The sequence below is a fragment of the Choloepus didactylus genome, chromosome 5, assembly GCF_015220235.1.
Source record: "Choloepus didactylus isolate mChoDid1 chromosome 5, mChoDid1.pri, whole genome shotgun sequence".
NCBI classification, from domain to species: Eukaryota; Metazoa; Chordata; class Mammalia; order Pilosa; family Megalonychidae; genus Choloepus; species Choloepus didactylus.
The window spans coordinates 143,037,390-143,057,941 of NC_051311.1; the positions used below are offsets into that span (position 1 = coordinate 143,037,390).

The 20,552-nt window shown below is 36.9% G+C and overlaps 1 protein-coding gene across 7 annotated transcripts in view; it reads right to left on the bottom strand.

Moving 5' to 3' along the window:
• Nucleotides 1-12,305: 12,305 nt before the first annotated feature.
• Nucleotides 12,306-20,552, bottom strand: part of NT5C3A (5'-nucleotidase, cytosolic IIIA) — a 76,690-nt gene continuing 68,443 nt past the window's right edge. For all 7 annotated transcript variants that reach the window (XM_037837035.1, XM_037837040.1, XM_037837039.1 and 4 more), the window contains 7 exons: nt 19,795-19,864; nt 18,300-18,346; nt 17,545-17,630; nt 15,968-16,057; nt 14,538-14,700; nt 13,689-13,889; nt 12,306-13,027 (listed from right to left, as the gene is read on the bottom strand). In XM_037837035.1, coding sequence (XP_037692963.1) covers nt 12,926-13,027; nt 13,689-13,889; nt 14,538-14,700; nt 15,968-16,057; nt 17,545-17,630; nt 18,300-18,346; nt 19,795-19,864 — 759 coding nt within the window. In that variant the 3' untranslated portion in view covers nt 12,306-12,925. The remainder of the gene's footprint in view (nt 13,028-13,688; nt 13,890-14,537; nt 14,701-15,967; nt 16,058-17,544; nt 17,631-18,299; nt 18,347-19,794; nt 19,865-20,552) is intronic.

Consider the following 20,552-nt stretch of genomic DNA (forward strand, 5'->3'; position numbering starts at 1 on the left):
CAAATGTTATTGTTTGCTTGCTTCTTGCAGAAGCAACTTCAGAGACTTCATGTGCTTTGGGGAGGTAAAGGAGATGCTCTTGGCCTTCTGGCTCCAACCTGGCCCGCCAACTGGGCAACTTGGGGCAACTCCCTGCTACCCCAAGACAGGAGATGAGGCAGAAAGCCTGTGGGTGGTGGGTAGAGACAAATGTCTGCCTACATCGGTTTGTGTGGGGTGAGAATGTGAGGAAGAGTATAGTTGGGGAAGCAAATTAAGAAATATGAGGTCACAAGGAAGAGAAACACACTCATGGACTTTGGAGGTGGAATTTCTTCCAAGAACATATGGGAACAAAGTTACCTCATCAGTCACAGTGTCATCTTAGTGCCAATCCCTTGAAGTTGAGTGGTGTGGGAGGCTGGGTAAGGAATTTGCTCACTTGGGTGGAAATGATTCTTTTGCTCACCTGGCATTTAGACCTCCTCCAAGAAGGATGGCATCGGGTTGGTTGGCTGACACGCAGAAGTGGTGCCAGCCTGAACTGGCTGGAGTTCTGGCCCTGTGACTGCTGTCAGCTTGCATCCTGCTGGCCCTATGCCACAAAGCTGTGGCCCAGGTGATAAAGTGGGTGCATCCCCTATAGACTCTACATTGTAGAGCAGAGACCCCAATCATGACAGCTCAGATCAAGAAAACTGTTCTGAGCTGCTTTCCTCAGAAGGGAGCTGTGGACTCTGCAGGCTTTTGGAGGCCTCATGGACTCCTACAGCCCATCCACTGTTGGAGCATCTCATGTCTTCTGCTGTAACATCTCCTATTTCCATCCAATCCCTCTTAAAAAAAAAATTGTTACTTTGTCAATAAAGAAAATATCTATTCAATTATTATATGAATATAATTTCACCGATTGTAAATGTTGACTGCTTGTTTAAAAATATTTTAAAAGTAAGTTAAAACAGCTATATTTGTAATTTTTTGGCTTAGAAAATATTAAGTATGATTATTAAAAAATCTGATTACAGAAAAACATACCATAGATGAAAAATCTGTTATAATTCTACCTCTTGCAATCACCACTATTAATCCTTCAGTGCATGTGCTTCCAGTTTTTTCTTCTGAATACACTAATTTTAATTACTAATTTTAAAAATGGGATTTTTTTTTTTTACTAGTATGCTGTGCTTTTTTTGAAACCTAATGGATTATGGCCAGCTTTTCAAATTAGTATATACATATCCACTTTTTAAAAATGTATAGTATCTCATTCCTTTATATGAAAGTACCATAATTTTTCAACTCATTTCTAGACACTTGAGAAGTTTCAGTGTTTTGCGCTTTGAACAGTACTGCACTCAGCAACCCTGTTCATGTATCCTTTTGCATTTGTGTGCTTCTGTGTGCTTCAGAGAAGAACTGCTGGGTTCAAAAGTATCAATATTTTAACTTATGATTTATTATATATTTCAAATTGCCCTTCAAAAAGGCTCCACCACTTGACATCCCATTCAATGTGTCTGAAAGTGCTTGTTTCTCACACCCCACCCCTCTCCACTTCCCTTCTTACTGGTGCTTCTGTTCAGATGAATACTTGGAACAAAGACTCCTTTTCTCAAACGCAGCTTTGGGAGTCTTGGGGTGTTTGTGGCTTCCCTGCTTTCCTATTCTCTATCTAGACCCTTGCTTTTTGAGGTGAGCTGTGAGGTAGTTGGGGAGCTGTCCCCCTTTCTCAACATCCCATCATCTGCTCTGATGTTGTCATTAACAAGCAGTGGACTTGCAGTCTGAGCACTTGGAGTTGGGTCTGAATCTGCCAAGAGTTACCTTGATAAGTCTCTTTCTCTCCTTGGGAATCTTTCCTCATCCAAAGAGGTTAGATAAAATCAGTAACTTTCAAAGACCTTTTTTGGCAACTTAACAACAACAAAAAAGAAATTATTGCCTTACCCTGAGAAATAAAACAAAAGCAGAGCTGCTCTGCCTTCTTCTTACCCAAGAAGATTGTGTTAGAAGGCCTCCCACCCCCCAGTTCTAGGGCTTCAGCAGCAATTTGAAATCCAGTGGGCCAGATGCTTTGAAAGACCCCAAGACTGTATGGCTTTAGTGAAATCATAAATCAGTATCCCCAACTTAATGGCAATTTTAATTCATTTATTGTTTGAATAGCTTTAAGCTGTCAATAGCTGAAAGGAAATTCATCCACCACATGGGGGCTGGTCCTGGGAGAAGCATCACTACTGGTCCTTCCAGAGCCTCCAGAGCTTGGGAGCTAGTATTTGTACCAATGGATTAGGGGTTCAGGGATGCCCCTCACTCTGGAAGGTCCCCTTCCTGGTCTCAGTTGCAGCAAATACAAAGAAACTATGCCAATGGCTTGGAGTTTCAGTTGTTGTAATTTACTTCTTGGGGTTGTGTTGCTTGAAACCACGTCAGCTCATGAAAGGGGTTTAGGAAATGGTCACCCTGGATAGTGGGAAGAGGGTGGTAATAAAGGGATCCAGAGGGCCCAAGACTCCTCTCTCTTGCTTGAGGTTACCAGAACCTGCCAGAGGAATTTGGTAGCTGCCTTATTGCCCTCACTGGGTTGGCTTACCTGTGGATGAGAAAAGCAACCAGCTCTGGGGTGTGGAGAGATGCATGAGGGAAGATCTCCCTGCCTTCATACAACTTTGTTGCCTACCCAGCTCAGAGCCTAAAGGGAGAGAGACATCTCTGTAGGTTGCCTTTCAATCCTTCGGAAGGTGAAGAATTCTTACCTCATTGCTTTGGTTTGTGAACTACAGCTTTAAAAAAATACATCTATTTCTAGGTGACCAACACATTAGCTGTAATCATTTTACTAGTAATTCTCAACCAATGGTAAGAACCCTGTGGAATGTTAAAAAATATATTTGCCTGGACTTCACATCAGATTTAACTGGAGCAAAATCTCCAGGGTAGACCTGGGCAAGTGTACTATATTTTAAAATTGCATAGGAGTTGAAATTCCTGGTTAAGAACTGCTGATTTATAGTAGAATGGTAAATTAATTTTTCAGTTTCTTGAAGCTAGAAGTGGAGTGGGAACAATGGGGTATCAGGATTGGACACATGTAGTTTGGAGGGGTGGATCTCTAGGAGTGCGGTGAACTATATTGGAAGAATGGGGAGTTTTTGTATTTTGCTTAGGGGCTGTATCAGGAACAAGCAATATCCACCTGACCTTCAAGTCACACTGTTTCATATCTTGGATGGCAGAGTACCATGATAATCTGGTTGCAGAACTTCCTTCAAGATACACTGTAATGGTTAGCACTGTTTTTGAGTCAGTGTTAAGCTCAAAAGATGGTTTTGTCTAACTCCCCAGTCTATTTAAGTGTGGGCTGAGCATAGTAACTTCCTTCCAAAGAGTACAGAGTGCAAAAAGGAAAAAAGAGTAACTTTACAGTGAAGAAAACTAAAAATCACTTCTTCAGCCATATGATCATGGTCAATATCAGCAGTGATAAATTTTTTTATAGTATGTACTCTTGATATGATGTGGTGAAAATGGCATGTTGCCTCTGTGGTCTTCTTCCCCCAAACCTAAAATCCCAGTCTAATCATGATTAAAATATCAAATTCTAATAGTGGGGCATCCTACCATATAACTGACCTTCTCAAAACTGTCAAGGTCATCAAAATAAGGAGTCAAAGAAACTGTCACAGCCAAGATGAATCTAAAGAGACATGATGCCTAAAGGTAATGTGGTGTCCTGGATGGGATCCTGGAATAGAAAAAGACATTAGGTAAAACTAAGGAAACTGAATTTCTAGTTTAACTATAGACTTTAGTTAATAATAATGTCTCAATATTGGTTCATTAATTGTAACAAATGTACCATACTAACATAAGATGTTAACAAATGGGGAAACGGGGTTTGGGGGTGTGGTATATGGGAACTTTTGTACGATCTTTTCGGTTTTCCTGTAAATCTAAAACTGTTCTAAAAAATCTAATCTATTAAAAGAAAAGTTGGTTTTGCCACTTCCTAGCTATGTAATCTTAGACAAGTTAACCTCATCCTGTTTTCTCATCTGTAAGATGGTGATAACAGTCACCTCATAGAGATGTGGTGAAAATTCAATAATAGATATAAAGCATATTGCATGTGGCCTTTTACATACTGAGAGTTCAGTAAATTTATGGCACTTAGTATTTTTGCATCCTACAGTTTCTTTTATGGGTCCCTGCTTCTGTTTCCATGCTAGGCCTTGACAACTAGTTTTTGTAGGACCCTCATTCCATGAAGTTTAGGTAAGATTGGCACTGTCCTCCACTCTTAGAGGACTTCTGTCCCCTTAGCTCTGGTATCTAACATGTTGGTCCACAATCCTGCCTTTTGCTCTCCAGCATACAATGTGTGTTAGCTACCTATTGCTACATAACAAATTAGCTTAACATTAGCCTCTTAAAACAACAAACATTTATTATTTCACAATTTCTGTGAGTCAGGAATCTGGGTGTGACTTAGCTGTTGCCTTAGGCTCAAGGTCTTTTTGAGGTTGCATTCAAACTGTGGGTCAGGGCTGTGGTCTCAGCTGAAGGCTTGACTGGGGGACGTGAGATCCACTTCCAGGCCCACACAACAGGTTTCTGGCAAGCCTTGGTCCCTTGTCACATGGCCTCTCCAGAAGGCTGCCTCATGACATGTGGCTGGTTTCCCCCAGGGCAAGTAATCCAGCCAAGGGTATAAGAGAACACCCAAGACAGAAGCCACAGTCTTCTTGTAATAAAATCCTGGAAGCGGTATCCAGTGAATTTTGCGTATTCTGTTCAATTGAAGCAAGTCAATTAGGTCCAAGCCACACTCAAGGGGAGGGTATTCCACAAGGTTGTGAGTACCAGAAAGTGGGGATCATAAGGAATGATTTGAGGCTGCCTACCATCCCTACACTTATATTCCTTAATCCTTCTCCACCGGCCCACAATCACTCAGATTCTTCATTTAACTGAATCCCTTATGTGCATAAAATAGGGTAATAATTTTACTAAACTGAATTGCCAATTTGAATGCATTTGACCTGTAACACTTCATTATCCTTACACATCTCTATGAAGACAAAAACCTTGTGCTTATGTCCTACCCCAGATTTTTATTTGGCCCTGTTTTGATTTCTTCACTGGCTGTTTTCTACAGCTGTAGAAATAGACTGGCTGAATTAGAAATATGTTTCTCTGGGGAAATTAGTGGACCTTAGATCTTAAGGAACAGAAAGAACCTTTGGCTTGTTGAGATGAATACTTCCTGGGCACTTCCATTCTTCCCATTGCTAAAGGAGGGTATTAAATCATCTATGGCTGTATCCGGGGTATTAGTCACTATGGTAGGGGCAGGCTGTTTCAACTGACCTCACTTTGTTATGTTGCTGCAGTGCTTGCTTATATTTACACTGTGGTTATGGGTTACAACTCTGCCAGAAAGGCTCTGAGTACCAATTAGGGGGCCAAATATAGGGTGGAGATGCCACACAGCACTTTTTTTTTTTTAACTTAAAATTTATCAGTTTATTCTTAACTCTCATGGTTCTGTGGTTAAATTTTGCCACACACCTTGCTTGGTGTCTCTTAGTGCAAACAGACAATGGCTGGAGCTGGGTTGGAGTCATTTGAAGGCGTAACTGTACTGGATGCTCAAGATGACTAACTCCCATGGCTGGCAGTTGATGCTGGCTGTTGGCTGAGAGTTTATTGTACATGTGGTCTGGGATTCTTACAGTGTGGCAGCTGGGCTCCAAAAACGAGTGACCTAATAAGACAAGTGTTTCAAGAGACCCAGGTGGAAGTTGTAAGGCTTATTATGACCTGGCCTTGAAAGTTATACACTGCATCAGTTCCTCCATATTCTTTTGGTCAAAAGCATGCATCAGGACCAACCTGGATTCAAGGGGAGGGACCTGCACAAGGACATGAATAGCTGAAGATGTTATACATTGGTGAGTGATCTTTGAAGATTAGCTACAACATTGGGACTATTCATCACTAAATTCAGGATAGTGGTTACCTTTGGGGAGAGGAGGGATAAGAGAACAGAGGGGGAAATATAATTGGGGAAACATTGTTTCTTATATTTTATACTAGGTGGTAAAAACACAGCTGTCGGTTCTATTATTTTTATACTTTCTGGTATGTTTGAAATCTTTCATAATAAAAACATACACATTTTTTTCTGTTTTGATTCTGTATCACCATACTTTTGAAGAAGAGCTCCTACCTAGAAAATCTTCATCAAAACTGTATTTGCTCTTTTGGGGTAAAGCTTTGGTAGCGTGCTCTCTCTCTCTCTCTCCATCTCTCTCTCTTTCTCTATACACACACACACACACACACATATATACAAACACACACACACAACTTTTATTCACATGCCATACAATCCATCCAAAGTGTACAATCAAATGCTTGTGGTATACTCATTGAGTCGTCCAGCACTTTTCTTAACTCACATCCTGTGCTCAAAAGTTTCTGCATTACCACTTGAGGCAGCCTGGGCCTTCTGAAAGGAAAAGCTATTCATAGGTACTTATCTTATGACCTATAAAATTTTTGAACTTTGGGCCTTAAAGTTTAACTATGATGTCATTGACTTCCAGTTGGGGATTTAGAGTATCTTAGAGAACATGTTCTCTAAATTCAGTATGCATATGACTGGTGTACTTGAAACACCACAAGGCTACTTGCAAAAGTAAGCAGTCTACACTATTTTGTTAAATGTTCTTTTATTGTATGTTTTTTTTTTTTAATCTTTTTTTCATACAGTTGATTTAAAAAAAAAAAACACAAGGAAAAAAATATGTAGAGCCCCCTTGAGGGGCCTGTGGAGAATGCAGGGGTATTGGCCTACCCCACCTCCATGGTTGCTAACATGACCACAGACATAGGGGACTGGTGGTTTGATGGGTTGAGCCCTCTACCACAGGTTTTACCCTTGGGAAGACGGTTGCTGCAAAGGAGAGGCTACGCCTCCCTATAATTGTGCCTAAGAGCCTCCTCCCGAATGCCTCTTTGTTGCTCAGATGTGGCCCTCTCTCTCTACCTAAGCCAACTTGAAAGGTAAAATCACTGCCCTCCCCCCTACCTGGGATCAGACACCCAGGGGAGTGAATCTCCCTGGCAACGTGGAATATGACTCCTGGGGAGGAATGTAGACCCGGCATCGTGGGACGGAGAACATCTTCAACAAAAGGGGGATGTGAAAGGAAATGAAATAAGCTTCAGTGGCAGAGAGATTCCAAAAGGAGCCGAGAGGTCACTCTGGTGGGCACTCTTACGCACAATTTAGACAACCCTTTTTAGGTTCTAAAGAATTGGGGTAGCTGGTGGTGGATACCTGAAACTATCAAACTACAACCCAGAACCCATGAATCTTGAAGACAATTGTATAAAAATGTAGCTTATGAGGGGTGACAATGGGATTGGGAAAGCCATAAGGACCACACTCCACTTTGTCTAGTTTATGGATGGATGAGTAGAAAAATAGGGGAAGGGAACAAACAAACAGACAAAGGTACCCAGTGTTCTTTTTTACTTCAATTGCTCTTTTTCACTCTAATTATTATTCTTGTTATTTTTGTGTGTGTGCTAATGAAGGTGTCAGGGATTGATTTAGGTGATGAATGTACAACTATGTAATGGTACTGTGAACAATCGAAAGTACGATTTGTTTTTATAAAAAAAAAAAAAAAGAAAAATGCAGAGAGGTTAAGTATGAATTCAACCAATGGAATGCAAGCATACCATGTGCTTGGCTACAGTTTTCTATGTGCTGGGCATACAGCTGCAAGGAAACTGAACAAGGGCCTGTGTCTACAGAGCTTCCCTTATAGCAGAAAAGCAGACAATACACCTCCCAGCAGCCAAACTGATTTTTTCAAAAGTCAAATCTGATCATTGCCTAAAACCCACAATGGCTCTCTGGATAAAGACAATTATTTCCATTAACATGGGAACTGCTAAAACTGGATTTTATTCCAAGAGCACTTATGCCAAAGCCACTGAAAGGAAATGGAATAAAACGGAAAGGATTATTCAACTTCAGATGAATGTTTCTTCCTCAAAGGAGATATTATCTCCCAAAAGATCCCTTCCTGGTTAAACAAAGATGACATGACCAACTTTCAAGAAATTGGAGTCCTTTTATTTCAAGCTGACATCTTCCTCTCCTTGTGCTGAGGGTAAATCAGAGCTGTCACTCATAAGCATGCTGGGCACTGGGCTAGGTGTAATCTAACTAATCTTCACCACTAGAGGTATAATCACCTTTCTTTTTTTTTTTAAAAGAAAAAAAGAGGAAACTGAGGCTCCAGATGGTTAAGTAACCTGCCTGAGGTCACACAGCCGGCAGCTTGTTTCTCTACCTCCCAGACTACACTAAAGCCATTTGACCAAGTTGTACCCAAGGTCAAACCCCAGCTCTGTGACAAACCTGAATTTCTTTACTTCTAAAGAGCTACACTGTTAGACATTTCTTGACACCCCATTTTCTGACTGTTCACCAGAGTCAGCCATGTGTGGCTCTGGAGCAAGGATGAAAACTCCTTACCTGCCCTCCTCCCCACCCCTCCCCTCAATAGGGAACAGCAATATTTCCTCTGGAACAGCCCTTGGGCCAGTCTCCTGCCCCCACACAGGCACTCCCTTGTTGTCCCAATAGACTACAAATCTCTGTTGAAAGGAGGGAAGAGAAGTCATGCAAATTTATGTCCCAACAGCAATTAGCAGAGTGCTTTTTGCACAGAGCTGGGAGGCAATAAATGTTTGTAAAGCTCATATGTCCTAGACTGGGTATGTACCTTCCATACCTTCCTTTACCTTACCTCATATCTAATCAGTTGGTAAATCTCACAGATCCTATCATCCCAGTTCTTTCAAGTTCAACTTTTCCTTTCCATTCCCACCCTCCTGGCTTCTTGCTTCCTTCTGACCTGTGTAATAATCTCATCTTCCTCCCGAGCCTGCCCCACGCCATGGCCCCAACTGACCGTTTCAACCTGATTCATCAATAAATATTAATTAACCACAAAAAAAAAATAATAATAATATTACTCCCAATTATTCCTAGTTGCAAACGGAAAACTTTTTATGTTTATTATATCTGATTGTATGTAGTCTTTGTCCTTAATGTTGGAATTTTGATAGGTCAGAGAATACCTTCCAGCTTACACTGGCCATATTTAAATCTCATTTAAATGCATACAATGCCCTAATTTATAGTTCCTGCCAAAATTTCTCGTTTGAGCACTAGTCTGCTTATTTGACATTTTGTCTTGGATATCTTACAGGCACATCAAAATCTGTATGTCCCAAATAGAATTTATATTCTGACTCCCTTCTCAACAGCCTTCATCCAGGCCTATTTCTCTCTCAGTCTCCTCTTGCACCCAGTCACTCAAACCGGAAATCTGGAAGCCATTTCCTATTCTCATACCTTGCACATTGAATCCCACAGTAAAACCTTGTCAATTCTATCTCTAAACTACTCCTGGAAATGACCCACTTCTCTCCAGCTCCCCTGACCCAGCCCTACCAGCCTACCATCATTTCTAGCTTGAACTGCTACAATAGCCTCCTAACTGATCTGCTTGGGTTTATCTGGTCTCCTTCAGTCCATTCTTTACATATCAGAAAGAGTGATCATGACACTTCCCTCCCTCCCACCCTCCTCACTTGCAAGGAGAATAAAACAAAACTTCCCACCAAGATATAGAGTCCTCTGTGATCTGGCACCATTCACTTCTTGGTCATCATCTTGTGCAATTCTTTCCTTTGCTCACAGTATGTTCTTTAAACATCCTAAACTTTCTTACTTAGGACCTTTGCACCAGCCATTCCCTCTCCTGGGACTGCTTCTACCTCAACTCCTCATATGAAGCACCTTATTATCTTTTAGGCTTTGGTGTAATAATACCTCCTCAGAGAGGCCTTCTCTGACCACTTTATCTAAAATAGGTTCCTTGTTATTTGTGTTGTGTTCTTGATAGCATTTGTCTTATTTATAATGGCTTACTCTTTTTTGGTCTCCTCTTATGAGGGTGTGTCTACCTCATCTAATAGTATGGAAGCTCATGAAGGCAGGAAGCACATCTTATTTGTTAACTATTGTCTCTCTAGAGTCTAGCACACAGTAGGGACTTAAATATTTGTTGACTGACTTCACATAATCCTTAACTTTCGAGTTGATACCCCATTTTACAGATGAGAAGCTGAGATTTAGAGAAGTGAGAAACTAACTCCAGGTCACGGACAGTATCAGAACTCAGATTCAGGTTTGACTGACTTCAAAGCCTGTGCCCCTTATGCCTCAGGTGCTTTTTTTTTCGTATCACATCTATTAAACTTGTACTGAAACACCAAACTAAGTACAAAAAAACAGCATAATTGTTGAATCTTGGGGTAACTTGGAAGCAGTTTCAGGATTAATTATTCAAGATTGCATATGCTCTCCTTCCTGATCCTCTAAAGGGTACACCAAAGAGAAAACCCTGAACTTGAATGTTGGTTAAACAGACCTTCAGTAATCTATCTAATAAGCTTTTACATCTATTATACACACCATGGTATATAGACTTCTTATGAAATCATTCTGGAATGAGCTATTAGCTTTAATGGCTGTGTTCCAGTATTTCAATTTCACTGAAATTGTTAACACCAGTACTCAAAACTCCTTTACTTTGTAAAATTTGAAGTTGAATAAAACCACTGGCTAATGCTAGGTTCTTCAAAGAATGTGGGCTGCACAAGATCCTTTCCATTTCATTGATTCACCCAGACACTATATTGGAGAATTTAAAAGCTCCTGCTTTAGTGAATGGATAATAGCTAACAATACTGAATACTTACCTGTGCTAGGCTGTTCTAAATGCTTCCTGTAGATGGGCACATCTAATCCTCATAAATCTGGAGGGTATATCATTATGTTCACTTTACAGATGAGGAAACTGGGACACAGAGGTTAAATAACTTGTCCTGTTCAAACATCTAAGTGGTAGAAGGAGGAATGAAATCTAGGTATTATGACCCCATAGCTCAATTCTTAATGACTACATTAGACTGCTCTCAGAGCTGAACTTGAATACAAAGTTTAAAAAAATATCAGTAGCATCAGGGTGCAGCAAGATGTGATAGAGTCACAGGCATACAGAGGAAGAGGCATGACCCTTGGCTCGATGATCAACAGTCACGGTACTGGCTCAAGTACCAGAGAGTTCAGGCTCTCTTAAGGCCTTCCTTTATGAGCAAGATGACTGAAGCTGTAGTCTTTGCCTTATCAGTAAGGGGCTGATAGGTCTAGACTAGATTGTGGTCATAACTCCAGTATTCTTAAAATTTACACTCTGCAACCTTATTTATGGAAGTATATCATAAACATCTCTGGGAAATCTTTGGGAAAGAAATTTCACAAGTTCTGATAGCAATACAGAGGTAAAGAGCTGTCACTAAGTAAGAGATTCTCAACTTTTTTTCTATGTGAAAAAGTCCTCCAGGTAATTCTGACACTAATATGCCATGCTATATGCTTTAATGCAAGAAGTTTGGTTGGGAGTGAGATTTTGGAAACATGTAAGCAGGCCTAGTCTACTTTTTGCCACTGAAATACTTTGTTTCATTGTTTTGTATAAATGAAAGAAGTAATGGTGGGGGATAAGGATGGGCTTCCCTAGGAAAAAAAGGTTTGTATCATGTGACCTTTCCTTCCTGCCACATCTGATTGGGCTAGATTGCTGGCCCAACAGGATGGCCAGAACCAACTGGATCATGCTTCGTGGGTATCACAGCTTCGATACTATAAGAAAACCAGTTGGTTGCTCACAGGCTCTGGAGCTCAAGGGTTAGAGTAAAGGACAAATCTGTCACAACGACAAGTCTAAACCTTGTGCAAAGCAATTATGGGGCAGCAGAAAATTTGGAATGGCAAGTTAGACTGCAGAGAAGAATGTGGGTTCCCAACTACACAGTACTAGGTTTAGCCACCATGAGACCCAGCTATACTTTGCTTCCTGCCTATGGCTATTTCTCAAGCTCTCAGAATTACAATACAATAAAGTCCTCCCTTTCACTGACATAATTTCAATGGGAGAAAATGATATTCCCTAGCCCCAGTATTTTGCAAAGAATGGATTAAATTTTCTCTGCAAATATCTTTTATCCTTAAACTTGATAGTATATACATTTTGAAAATATTCAATCTACCCATTATAACAAGGACACTATGATTTATATATTACACACACAGAAAACCAATAAACACATAATAGGTGCTCAATAAATATTTGGTGAATGAATGAATAATGACAGTCTTAACATTAAAATTAAAAAGATTTTCCATTTCATGTTTATTATCAGTGCTTCAATACAGAACAGTTTGTAATGACTAGTGACATGTGGACACCAACAGTTTTTTCACCAAATTCCAAGTACCAGTCTTTTCTAGTAAATATTGATGTTTCCCAAACAAAATAACCAAACACAACACAGTTTCTGGTGATAGAGATACCATCAGCATAATTCACCCAAATTCCAAAAATGGTAATACTTAAAAATCATGCATATTATTTGACCATTTCATAAAACTTCTTTTTTAACTTTTACAAACTTTCCCAGTGTAAAAAGACTCCTTGAAAAATGCATGATAAAATTAAACTACAAAATCCGCTTTGGAAAAGTATGGAGTTATTTTTCTAATTTTGGCTTTAAGATTTTTTTTTTCTTAATCTATTAAAAAAATATGGTGGGGAGTGTGTTGAAAAAGGTGAAGAAAAAGGAGCTTCCAGTTCATGGATTCAACATGTCTGAAAATATTTAAGTAATGTAAAGGAAAAAATTCAAGAGCAAGAATATATTATAAATAAGAGTCTTTCAGCAACATGAACACAAGCAGTTCTTTCATCATTGCTCCCATGGGAGAGAGGTCTTCTAGAAGAATGCCTGTTTATAGGATCTTCTGTAAGATAGAGTTGGCTACCTCCAATGATTCATCTTTTACCAAAACAATATCATAAGAGTCCATGTACTTTTCTAAAAGCTCATCCACCTAATCAACAGAAGAACAAAAATAAAATTAACATGTAGAGAGGAGAAGCAAAGAATTTCAGTATGAATCTCACTGCCACGTTAGATCTACTGAACACAGTGTATTATATTAACTTTCATAAAATCTCCAAAAAAGAAACATTTTCAAACTTTTAAGACTCGTTGACGTAGAAATTTTCCCACATGCTGTCTTTTCCCCCAAATGATTTCTCTTTAGTCCAGTGGTTCTGAACTGGGGTGATTTCGCCCCCCAGGGGATATCTGGGAAATGTCTGGAGACATTTTTGATTCTCATGATTGGGGTTTTTTTATTGGTATCTAATGGGTAAAGGCCAGGGGATGCTGTTAAACATCCTACAATGCACAGGATGGCCTCCAAAACAAAGAATTATCTGGTCGAAAATGTCAACAGTGCTGATTCTGAGAAACTCAGCTACAGTCTAATTTTACAATGGAACAAGATTTGCAGAGAGGCCCCATTTGGAATGTACTTCCTCCCTCTATCCAAATCCTGCTGCATCAATCTGTGTATACCAATGCTTTTAATTATTGCCAAAGTAAAGGGGTAAAGAGGAATCAGGCGTCTTTGGCAACAATTACCTGTCAAGGTTCATGCCAATTTTTTCTTAAAAGAAAATTAAATGACAGATCTGTATACTTACTCTATCATTTAGATATCCAATTTTCAGAATGTGTTCAACATTGGCTACTCCATCGGCCATTCTTAAGTCTCCTTGGGAGTCTCCCAGCAGAATTATATTGCTATTGTCTTTTAGTTGATTGAAATAGTCTGTGTTCTTCAAGGCACCATCATGTTTGTTAAATACATGAATTAATTCTCCTTTAAATCCCTTGAGCACCCCCTATTAAAAAAATAAATCTTTTGAAATAATAGGTTTTGATATTTTATTTGTATTTTCATCTTTTGAAGTTCTTGTCTTAAGAGATGTCGTTATATCACCATCATATTTGTAATTTTATCTTTGGCACTAGAGATCTCAAGGCACTTAAGTCCATCACATTAGATAGGTGAGAAGAGCTGAAAAGGAAATGACTTCCTAGAGCCTACTTTAAATGGTGAAACACAGGAAATGAAAATTCAATTTTCAATTTTCATTTTGTTCCTAATGAAAACATCCCATTTTATGTATTTCATAACATACTATCTTGATTTAGAAAAATTTATGTTCTAATAATGTCAGTTGATTCACTCCTCACCCTCTCACACCAAGGATGTTAAGTTTTCAGAGTTGCTATATTTAATTACTTTAAAAGAACTCTTACTAATTTTAATATTAGTTTACAGTTTAGGGAAATGAAAGTTTAAGAAGGTTATATTATTTTTAAAACATGGCTATACCACTGGGAAAGATGATGAGTCTCACAGTAGGTTTATCAATTTGGCCTAATTTAATCATCATATAGTTCATTAAATAATAAATAAATGCATTAACATAATTAAAATATATCTGGATTACATGTAATTATAAAGAATGAATTGATATACTTACATTTGTATCAAAATCCATGAAGTTGGACACTACTTTGACATTTGGATGATAAACACCAGCTTGACTGATAACTTCCTCTAATACATCACCAATACCAGCCGAAAATATGAACACAGGGACACTGTGCTGTTGGAGCTTATCAAAGAAATTTTCATATCCTTCCCTGCAATATAGAATTACAAAGTGATTGTTAAAGATCAAGATATATCTCCTTTTCACTTGGAAGTTAAAAAAGATAAACATTTCTATCTAATTCCATGGCTTACTTATTTTTTCATTTTACATGACTTTCCAAGAGGACTGTTACTGATGTCTACAACACTACCAGTAGATATTTTTCAAACAACAGTTAATGCTTTACCTTCCTTTTTATCAATTCTAATGTACAAAGTTGGTGATTTTACACCCACATTGAATATAGATATGAACCTACAGTTCATTGAATAACAAATAATTAAACCACACCTTTAAAATACCTATTAGGGAGAGCTGAAAAATTTTCTGCTTGTTATCCTGCTCATCTACACCCTGTTGTTAGGAAAGCAGACTAGACTGGACTTAGCTGTGTTCTCTCTACATCTGGAATCTCTCCTTCCTGCGATCTGTGAGCTGTAGGTAGTATTTTGACCTTAAAATCTTTTCCTTTTGCTCACTCACTGTGAGCTATAGGCTAAATAAAACTGTTGCTGCCTACAAAGGAACGATATACTTACTAGCTGTCCTCACACTCTTTCTGACAATTTAATGCTTTCCTCAGAAGATCATCGTAAAGTGTAGCATCATCATATTTGCCTAAGAAGTTGAAAATTTTAAGAGGTGGTAAACAGTACTGAAAAAAAGCTTAAAGATTTTCATATCTTATCCATTCATGCATTACAAATATTTTAATTATTTGCTAAAACACATGCACCCTTCCTAGAGATAGTTTTCAAGAAAATTTGAGAATTAGGAAAGTAGATTCATGTAAATTTAGAAGCAGGGTGTTTAGCTAAATCCTTTTTAACTTGATTTATAACATGCCTTTCATACTTCACGTCTTTCCAAAGTATGACTAAAAAATTTCAAAATGCCCTTGGTTTCATAAATTTGTAAATTAATCTTAAAAATTATAATCTAGAGAAAGGAAATACAAATTAGCACTTAAATCCCATAGCTCATATTCCCTACAGCAAGATCTAACACGTCCTTCTCAATTTCTTACCTCACCACTATCTATTTTATGGTAGGCAGCATATTTCGCATGTATTTTTATATGGAATGTATTTTATATTATTTATGTATTTTATATGGAATAATTATATAATTATTTTAATAATTTTATTTCATTTTTAAAAATAATTTTATTTTAATAAAAATAAATGTTTGAATACACACGTAACAATAGTTCAAGTTTATAGACAACAAAAAAAACAAACATCCAAGAAACTTACTTGAGCATAACATCTGACTCTTCCACAATTTCTTTAAGTTTAGCTTTTGGTAAAGCTTGTTCAACAAGCAAACCATGTGACTTAGTATACCTGGAGTTTATAACCAAAGAAAAAGGGAATATCAATTAAAGCAAATCAAAACTATTATTTTCATTATAGTGCATTATTCTTCAGGATGAAAAATGCCGTGTTTCATTCATCATATGTATTTTTGGGTTTAAATTTTAGAGATTTAAGTTCATCACTAAGGAAAGTATGAATAATGATATGTCTCAAAATGTAGAATGGAAGCTCTTTTTACATTTCCCAGTTCTCCCAAACACTGACTTAGCTTAAATATTTTAATAAAGTAATGAGATGAAACTAGGTCTAAAACTTCCCTCAGTCTGCAGATAAGAAGTGAATCCAACCTAGGGAGATATAACTATTTCTCTGACTGAAATTAGAATTAGAGCAAAGCTATGTTTTTCATCTGCGTGTAGTCTGAATTTTCATGAAATACTTAAGTACTGAAGATGCCCCCTAGTGAGCAAGAGAAAATCCTTGTTATGACAAGTTTTAAATTTAGATAGGTCTCTTTATAATTACCTACAAGCATCTATAATCATAGCACCTCTGTATTAACAGGGCTTTAGAACCTCACTCTCCACCTGATACCTAAAAATCCCCCTACAATATCTCTAAGTGGGCCTTCCTCTCTGTCTGGGTCAGATACCATCATGTCAGTGAGTTCATCCTCCCAGGGAAGCTTACTCCACTGCCAGAAAACTCTAATTGTTAGACAATCCTTTCTTTTATCATGTTGAAATCAATCTTCTTAAATGTTCCAAGTCTAGTTCCAGCTCTTCCTTTACAGACATGTAGAGTAAGTCTAACCTCTTTTTGACATTTAATACCAAGGACACTGATTACATGTGCAAGGTACCCTGTTAGGTAATGTATAATAAAGAAAAATAACAATATGGCTGGTTTCTAAGATTTCAAAACCACAAGTTTGCTTCTCAAAGCAAAGCATTCTCTACTGAAATTCCTCAAATTGGATTACTCCAACTCCTCTATCATCCTAGTGAGCTTCTCTGATTACCTTAAGTTTGTCAACCTGTCTCTTAGCACCCAGAACTCAGCACAATGCTTTTAGTGTGGTTTGCTTGGAATGCTGCATTTCCATTAGTGCAAGCAACACCAGAGGCCTACTTCTTGGTAGTCACATCACCTGCTGGCTCCAACTGTGTTCAGAGTCAATTAAAATCCAAAATTTTTTTCTTCACATGTTTGACCACATCTTGTCCATATTTTTAAAGTATATATATATACTTGTTTTCTTTAAAGACTTAGTGCAGGATTTATATTTATTTCTACCGAACTTCATCTTTTAAAAAATACAAAAAACAAACAAATCCCAGACTGATAAAGTCATTAGAAAATTAGAGTTCATTTTGTTATATTTAATTCACTGTTATAAGTCACTGGATAATTTATGAATCTATTTTTACACAGTACAAGGGAAAAATACATCCTTAGTTATAATTGTTATATTGTTTTATTTTGCTATATTTTTATCCCCCATACACACTTACCATTCTACCATATAAGGGTATTTCTCTTCCATAGTAAGAACAGGATCAACTTCAATAGCATAATATTTTTCCTTTAGTTGTAGTAACTAGAAATAAACGAATAACTTAATCATGAAGATTACAGAATTTTTCATTAATCTGCTTAATTTTATAGAAAAACAAAAGAACATAAACAAGTGTTTTCTATAAACTGCTTTACTGGTAAAGATTAGATCATGAGTGTCTAGCTCATGTATCAATTAAAGAGATCTTTGCTGAACTTAATTTACATGTTACTAAAACCAACTAATAATCAAATTAGACTACAAAAAAACCTTATTTCTCATATAAAAGTATTAGATTCATAGTTTGAGTCTAATTTCTTAAGATTTATACAGATAGAAATATAATCAAGCAAAGCAGAGAACTGAGAGAATTTCCTAATCAGTTTAAGAGAGCAAAGCCTACATAAAACCAAAGTACTTTTGTTTTAATTCTACAGTTACCATAAGGACACCAGAATATTTTGACAATCATTTAAAGTTTTTAATGTAAGATTTACTGTTAAAAAGTTGCTGTTGGTTTTTACTTTAAAATATATTGAGGGTATATAATCCATACAGTAATAATTCTAGTATTTATTGAGTGCTTACTGTGTGTCAGGTATGGCTATAAGCACTCTAACAAGCTAGTCTGTGTGGATGAGCCTGAAGGAATCTCAGGCAAAAAAGGGTTATAATGTCTTTGAATCACCGTGGGTTACTGTCAGTGTTTACCTTTTGTCGACATTCATCTGTCACCAGTTTACAGTTGTCAATGACATCTAAAGAGAAAAAGCAAAATAGGCATCAAAAGAAATACTCCAATTGATGCTACCACTACTATGAGTAATTTATTACCTTTCTTTTATGTATAAATGACAAGTTGAGTAGCATAGTTATTACAACTTTAGGTTTTAGTGCTATAATAATTTATATGCCATTGCTAGAGAAGTTCATAGTTTTAAAATGTGAGGTTTAGTGTTGCTCAACACCACTGAGAGAGACAATTCATAGTCTTCAAATATTATGAATTAATTGTGTACTATTTCTATTTTCACCTTTCTTTTTAATTAAACGGAAAGAATACATCTTTGAAATACCCTTTTTTCTTAATAAAAAAATTAATAGATGCTTAATGTGAAAATCTGGAAAATACTGATTATTGTTAAGAAAAAAATTTATTTGCAATCTTACTGTTCACTATAAATTACTAACCATATTTTGTATGGTCTTAAAGTTCTAAGCATACCACTTAGAAGAGATTATACCAGAGCTCTAACTCTGAAATTCTGCTTTCTTTTTCATTTCACTTTCAGTCTGCCTTCTTTCATGTAATTAAAAGCTCTCCATAAATATCATTCATAATGATTTGTACATTCTGTGTTATGTGAGCATAACATAATTTATACCGTTCCCCTGTGTTAAAATTTTTAGGCTGTTTCCAAGTTTTTGCTATTTTAAATAATTTTATGTTGAACTTAGTTGTCACTATTTTTGTAAGTAAAGCTTTTTTCCTATATTTAGGATTACCTGCTTATAAATTCTCCAAAGAGGAATTACTTGGCCAAAAGATATGAAGATTCTTAGTGGTCTTTATACACATTATCAAACCAATTTCTTAATTTATACATGCATCAACAGTAAATGAAGTTTGTTTTATTGCTTCCTTGTCAGGATGAAAAATACACTTCAAATGGTTAATTGTATGGTATGTGAATTATACCTAAATGAAGCTGTTTAAAAAAACACTAAAAAATACTCTTTAAAATGTATACTATCCTAGCAACACATTTTAACTGGGGGTGGGGGTGGATTTATTTAATCACTTACTTTTTAACTTAATTTACATATACACAACAAAAAATTTGGTAAAATTCCAAGAAAATGCGAAGCATTTGATAAATGCTGTTTCCTTAGGTTAACCCAAACTTTAAAATCCATTTAGATATTTTTTGAATAATAAGAAACTACATTTGGGGAGAGAAATTTCACAAGTCTCCATTCCTTTTGCAAATAAAATCATACATGCAAACAGCCATTTATATAACCCAGGGTAACACAAATCCTAAAAATATAGTAAGAAAAAGCAGATGCCTTTCTCCTCTGGTATGTTTACTTTCAATGTCTAAAAAGAATAAAACCCCAGTCATACCAGAGATAATTTAAGTGAAAAGGATGTTAAAGTAATGGTTACTTTCACAAATAAATTGTTTAAGAATGCCACACTTACTATGACATGTTGGACATTTTTTCCCTTTGTAGGAAAATCTACTTAGTGTCATGTCAAAGTCTGTTATTACCTGTAAAGCAAAGAGAGAAATGCATTATGTAAGCAAAACCATCATGGCCAGAAAGAAATCTTTGTGCTACCCAAATGCACTCGACTTGTGCTCAGTCAATAGCCACCAGCGTAAAGGTTGTTCTTTCTACATTGAGTTTTCTAATGAAGCTTAGGGGTGAAGTCTGGGGAATGACCTAAACTACATATGAAGTTGGGAAATGACCTTCCTATTAGGTGATAACGAGTGCCTCAGCATCGTCACCAAATAAAACTGAATAATCAGTGTAGGAATTTGTGATTGCAAGTGATATGGTTACTGCTTTCTTCAGAGATAAAAATTGCATAATTTCAACCCACTGGGTCAATGTACAAAAATGCAGTGAAAGCAATTTAATTATATACAGCTCTCGGTTCTTAACATTGCTGCATTCTGGATTTAACTTGTCTATTTAAGGTAAACTATATTATTGAATGCATGACATGTGGAAATACTTTCCCAGCTCTTAAATAGGAGATTGCGTTTTTTTTAAATTGTTAAAAAAATACGTTTTTACTGACTATCCAGATTGTGTTGATTTTATTTACATTTAAAACAATTCTTAAAAAAAGCAAAAAAGAATTCTTTTAAAAAATTAGTTTTCCCCTGAAAGGAAAGGTTACATCTTAATTTGAATTACCATGATTTAATTAATTAAAGATGGAAGAGC